Consider the following 6,186-nt stretch of genomic DNA (forward strand, 5'->3'; position numbering starts at 1 on the left):
TATGCATGTTTTTGTTGTTTTCTGAACTCTGAACACTGTTGAGAGATTTAAAGGGATAGTTCACCCAAAAATGAAACTTCTTTCATCATTTACTTACCCTAGTGCCATCCCAGATGTTTTTGACTTTCTTTCTTCAAAGAAAGATTTTTAGAAGAATATTTCAGCTCTGTATGTCCATATAATGCAAGTGAATGGTGACCAGAACTTTTGAAGCTCCAAAACAGGGTTCCCACCACTGATATATAAATAGAACTGGATCGCTGATGCAACGGTAAACTGCCAGCAGGAGGTGAAGCCACCAGAAGTGTTTGAGCGGCCATCTTAGTATACCCAACCTCTCATAGATCGTCAATGACTGACAGGAGAAAACACCCCAGTTTCACCATCTCCGACCTGCAGATAGTTGCATTTCGCCATCTAGTGACAATCATGTTTAATGTTTAATTAGCTGTTATGGATAATATTCGTTACAAGTGAGAAGATATATGCGGATCGTGATATCAGAGTATTCACCTGCCCCAGTGTTCAGTCTACCAGTGCAGTACAACGATCACCAAAGGAAGCAGGAAAACTGTCCACAAGTTGCAATGTAAGGAAAAACTGTAATATTTGCTTGTTTAGGGTGACAATACATCCTTACCCCCGAAAGGGACTTTAAAAAAGTCAGACCGGGATTTTTATATCGCCTTAATTTTTTTTTTTTTTTTTTTTTTACATTTTTTTTTAAACAAGCAAAACAAGCAAGGGATTTGCTTGTTTTCACATTGAAGTTCTCTCCGTAGTCAGTTGAATTCATTGTCCTCCATTCGAACACTTATCAGTTTAATTTTAACCAGCTTTGCTTTGCATGTCTCCCTCAATCTCAGTGCCCCCTGCATGTGTGATAGCGGGAGACAGCACACGCTCTTATTCAAGTGATCACGAGAACAAGGCACTTTTTGATAAAAACATAAAACGAGTAACTCTGAACAAACACTTCGATTATCACAATAAATAAGTCAGAAAATGTCTGTTTGTAACCTACCTCAGTTTCAGTGAACTTGTTTACATTCAGCTGATCTGTTCGCCGATGAATTTGGTTAAAGTTGGATACTGTTTGATATACAGTAGATATACGTAACTCACTCTGGCCTTCAAGAAACAGGAAAAATTCCTGACTTTAAATAAATAAATAAATACATGTGTAGGACATCTGCATTGTAGGGATGTACATGCAGATTTCAGATATAAAATGACTAATGTTTACTCGCTGAAATTAGATGATTTCCTATTAAGTGAATAGGGACATTGGAATGTTTGGGCATAGCAATATGGCGGCGCAGTGGCTTCACTGATATGACGTCATGAGCAATCTAGTTCTATATATATATATATATATATATATATATATATATATATATATATATATATATATATATACTATATTGCCAAAAGTATTCGCTCATCTGCCTTTAGACGCATATGAATTTAAGTGACATCCCATTCTTAATACATAGGGTTTAATATGACGTCGGCCCACCCTTTGCAGCTATAACAGCTTCAACTCTTGTGGGAAGGCTTTCCACAAGGTTTAGGAGTGTGTTTATGGGAATTTTTGACCATTCTTCCAGAAGTGCATTTGTGAGGTCAGACACTGATGTTGGACGAGAAGGCCTGGCTCGCAGTCTTCGCTCTAATTCATCCCAAAGGTGCTCTATCGGGTTGAGGTCAGGACTCTGTGCAGGCCAGTCAAGTTCTTCCACACCAAACTCGCTCATCCATGTGTTTATGGACCTTGCTTTGTGCACTGGTGCGCAGTCATGTTGGAACAGGAAGGGGCCATCCCCAAACTGTTCCCACAAAGTTGGGAGCATGGAATTGTCCAAAATCTCTTGGTATGCTGAAGCATTCAGAGTTCCTTTCACTGGAACTAAGGGGCCAAGCCCAGCTCCTGAAAAACAACCCCACACCATAATCCCCCCTCCACCAAACTTCACAGTTGGCACAATGCAGTCAAACAAGTACCGTTCTCCTGGCAACCGCCAAACCCAGACTTGTCCATCAGATTGCCAGATGGAGAAGAGTGATTCGTCACTCCAGAGAACGCATCTCAACTGCTCTAGAGTCCAGTGGCGGTGTGCTTTACACCACTGCATCCGACGCTTTGCATTGCACTTGGTGATGTATGGCTTGGATGCAGCTGCTCGGCCATGGAAACCCATTCCATGAAGCTCTCTACGCACTGTTCTTGAGCTAATCTGAAGGCCACATGAACTTTGGAGGTCTGTAGCGATTGACTCTGCAGAAAGTTGGCGACCTCTGCGCACTATGCACCTCAGCATCCGCTGACCCCGCTCTGTCATTTTACGTGGCCTACCACTTCGTGGCTGAGTTGCTGTCATTCCCAATCGCTTCCACTTTGTTATAATACCACTGACAGTTGACTGTGAAATATTTAGTAGCGAGGAAATTTCACGACTGGACTTGTTGCACAGGTGGCATCCTATCACAGTACCACGCTGGAATTCACTGAGCTCCTGAGAGCGGCCCATTCTTTCACAAATGTTTGTAGAAGCAGTCTGCATGCCTAGGTGCTTCATTTTATACACCTGTGGCCATGGAAGTGATTGGAACACCTGAATTCAATTATTTGGATGGGTGAGCGAATACTTTTGGCAATATAGTGTATATATATATCAGTGGTTCCCACACGTCATGGAATACCTGGAATTTTGCAATGCAGTTTTCCAGTCATGGAAAATTAGAAAAATAAGTGAATGTCCTGGAAAATTATTATTTGTCCTGGAAAATATTTTAATGCGGTGCTAAAAAGGTTTTTGTGACGTACAAAAAGATGGTAAAGTTTGGGACTCTGAATATCATTTTGTCACTGCCAGCGGCTGCGCATTGTGAAACAACATCAACGGTTGACTGTCATGAATGAATCCCTGTTACATACTTTCTATGCTCATCTGCTGAAATCTCTGCTTTGCTCTGACAAAATAGTATAGGTATTTATGTAGTACGAAAAAAATAAATGTTTCATTCCAACATTGCTGTTGTGTTAACCACAAAAACATTTGAGTTATAAACTACAGACAACGATGACGGCCGGACCACTTATTTTTTTGAAAACTAATTCACACCCTGAGATGGTTGTGTGGTGATTTGGCCTTTACACCTTTTTCAATAATTCAACAATCAGAGTCTGCTCATACCACAGGTACCACATGTAGTATGCATAAAACCGCGTCATGATAATCACACACGCTCTTGTGTGTATGAGATTACAGAGAGCAGAGTACTCTGAAGTGTGCTGCACACATATCGACTATGTATTTATTACATTTAATCAAAGCTTTAATCAAAATGTTTATCTGGATGTGAGAAACTACCATCAAAAACACACGGAAACGGCAAAATAAATGATTGATTTAAATAGATGCATGTGTTTTTGCTTAAATATTACATTTGTTGGGCACATAAAATGACCTGGAAATGTCCTGGAAAATGGTGCTTTGAAATAAGTAGCAACCCTGCAAAAGCACATAAAGGCAGCATAAAAGTAATCCATAAAACTTCAGTGGTTTGATCCACATCTTCAGAAGCGATATGATAGGTATGGGTGAGAAAGAGATCAATATTTAAGTCCTTTCTCTTAAGTCAGTTCTCCTCCCTGCCCAGTAGGTGGCAATATGGACAAATTATGTGTATCGCCAAAAACAAAAGATGAAAGTGTAAGTGGAGATTAATAGTAAAAAAGGACTTAAATATTGATCTGTTTTTCACCCACACTTATCATATCGCTTCTGAATATATGGATTAAAACACTGGAGTCTTATGGATTACTTTTATATTGCCTTTATGTGATTTTTGGAGCTTCAAATGTCTGGTCACCATTCACCTGCATTGAATGGCCCTACAGGGCTGAAATATTCAACTAAAAATCTTCATTTGTGTTCAGCAGAAGAAAGAAAGTCATACACATCTGGGATGGCATGAGGGTGGTGTGTAAATGATGAATTTTTGGGGTGAACTATCCCTTTAAGTCTGCTTGATGAAAATCTGAAACATTAAACTTTGACACAGACAAAATCAAAGGAACAACATAGTTGCAAAAAATATATAATTTAATAAGTTTACATTTCTTTCAAAATTGCATTGGCATTGAAAACAACCTAGTGTGCAACACCAAACTATTCACATATTTATACATTATACATACATTATAGCCTGAAAATGTCAAGATTATTACAGGAGTCAAACAGTGTGCATTATTGCATCATCTGTTGTGCATATATTAAACTTGATCCAATCTGAAGTCGAGGGGCTTCAGAAAGTCCGGCAGTGAGTCCAGCTGGTCTGTGGGAATGGACTGGCTGAGCTTCTGCATGGCCTGAACGAACAGTGAAGGAGGGGATGATCCGGAGAGCCACTGGAACGCCTGCTCTCCAATGAGACTCCTCCAAAGATTTGCATTGTCCTGCAGCTGCCCCTTCATCTGGAAACGACGTTTGGGCATGAATAAAATGAGGTAACCAAGACAGATGTGCTTCGTCCGCATGTCTAAGTCACTCTGGCAGATCTGGCGGAGTAAACAGTCCAAGGGGGTGTTCCCTGTCATGTCCGTTGCGTAAGGACATGCGCCGTGTCCTAGCAACAGTATCAGACACTCCGGACGCACCAGATCACACGCGAGATGCAACGCGGTCTTGCTGCCGTCCGTGTGAATGCAGCCGTGGCGATTGAGATAACTCTGTCTCTCACATTCTGTAAAGTCTTTGATGGTGTCCATGATCATTTTGAGGATGTTTACGCGATTGTAGCGGACCGCTATGGCGAGGTGAGGTGTCGTAGATGCCTGGCAGCAGCAGAAACTTTTGCTGGGCATCTCCAGCGCGCGGACTGAGAATCTGTTGAGTAAGTAGCGCGCGTACTGCTGGTGGTCGTGCACGAGCGCGTAGAGAAAAGCCTCTGATGGGGAAAACGCGTACGCCCGTCCGTCCTCTTCCCAGTGAAACACCTCCATAGTCCGCATGTCCTCCAGGACCCACACCGGTAACAGGTCCCGCACAGCCTGATAAAACGCAAACGAAGTTTTTTGGCATTGTTTTTGGGACTTGTAGTCCGCGCGACTCTCGTACATCCCCAGATCCAAAGGCATGGCCGTTATAGCTCTCTATATTAAACGTGTATGGGTCTTTGGATATAAAGGTCTTGTCTGGATTTAGGGTTTTTCGTGGATTTTTCGTTTAGCCACAGCTGAAACATCTGTCAGGGATTCACTATAGCCAATACAGACGTCCTACCCATAACAATTTCAGTGTCTGGCAAATTTACGATTATAAATACGACACCACTAGACCTTTCACTCTTCGGTTAGTTCAGGAGACCAGGCGGTAATCTCTGACGATACAGTCTAAACCTGCTCTCAGTTCAGCCCGCCTTCAAACCCCACCACAAACTAAGCCGAGAGTTTATATACGCTGGACAGCCCGTGTCAGTTTGCGTGTATTGTCGCGGTCTGTCCCATTGGACGCAAGCCCAGGGTACAAAGTGTCTCCAACTTTTCCTTTTTTAGTGTAGATCGAGGCGCTATCGAGTGACCCTCGGGCATACAGAACATTCAACACGACTCATGTTACATAATATTCCACAGACCGAGCAATGCTTTCAGGATGCTCTTGCAGACCTGTTTTTTCAGGATCTGGAATCATAATTTGTAGTGATAATACTGTCTAATTAACGCCTTCTACATTCTCTAGTGTATTGAAAAGGGTTTCATTGCTGCAAAGACAACTACTGCTTCAGAAAAGCAAGTTTTGGATAAACAAATACAGGGTTGAGAGGGTTACTTTTAAAATGTATTCCACTACAGATTACAGCAAACCTGCTGAAAATGTCATTTGTAACATATTCCGTTAGATTACTCAAGGTCAGTAATCTAAATACTTTGGATTACTTCTTCAGCACTGATAGATTGTTTTTACTTGTTTTGACTACAAGTTAATAAACAAGTACATAAATCTGCCAGTACAGTAAGACAAAGTACACATATTATAAAATACATTCTCTGAAAGAAAAAAAAAAAAAAAAAAAATATATATATATATATATATATATATATATATATATATATATATATATATATATATATATATATGTGTATGTATGTATGTATCTTATGCAGTATTGCTTCTAAAACAA

At 40.8% G+C, this 6,186-nt stretch overlaps 1 protein-coding gene across 1 annotated transcript; it reads right to left on the bottom strand.

Annotated features, from left to right (window-relative positions):
• Nucleotides 1-4,097: 4,097 nt before the first annotated feature.
• On the bottom strand, nt 4,098-5,419 carry LOC127455473 (ankyrin repeat domain-containing protein 9-like). Its single transcript, XM_051723405.1, has one exon. It carries the CDS (start codon nt 5,141-5,143, stop codon nt 4,280-4,282), a length of 864 nt encoding a protein of 287 aa, XP_051579365.1. The 5' UTR covers nt 5,144-5,419; the 3' UTR covers nt 4,098-4,279.
• Between the last annotated feature and the right edge of the window lie 767 nt (nt 5,420-6,186).

This window comes from Myxocyprinus asiaticus, chromosome 17 (genome assembly GCF_019703515.2).
Source record: "Myxocyprinus asiaticus isolate MX2 ecotype Aquarium Trade chromosome 17, UBuf_Myxa_2, whole genome shotgun sequence".
Classification (NCBI taxonomy): Eukaryota; Metazoa; Chordata; class Actinopteri; order Cypriniformes; family Catostomidae; genus Myxocyprinus; species Myxocyprinus asiaticus.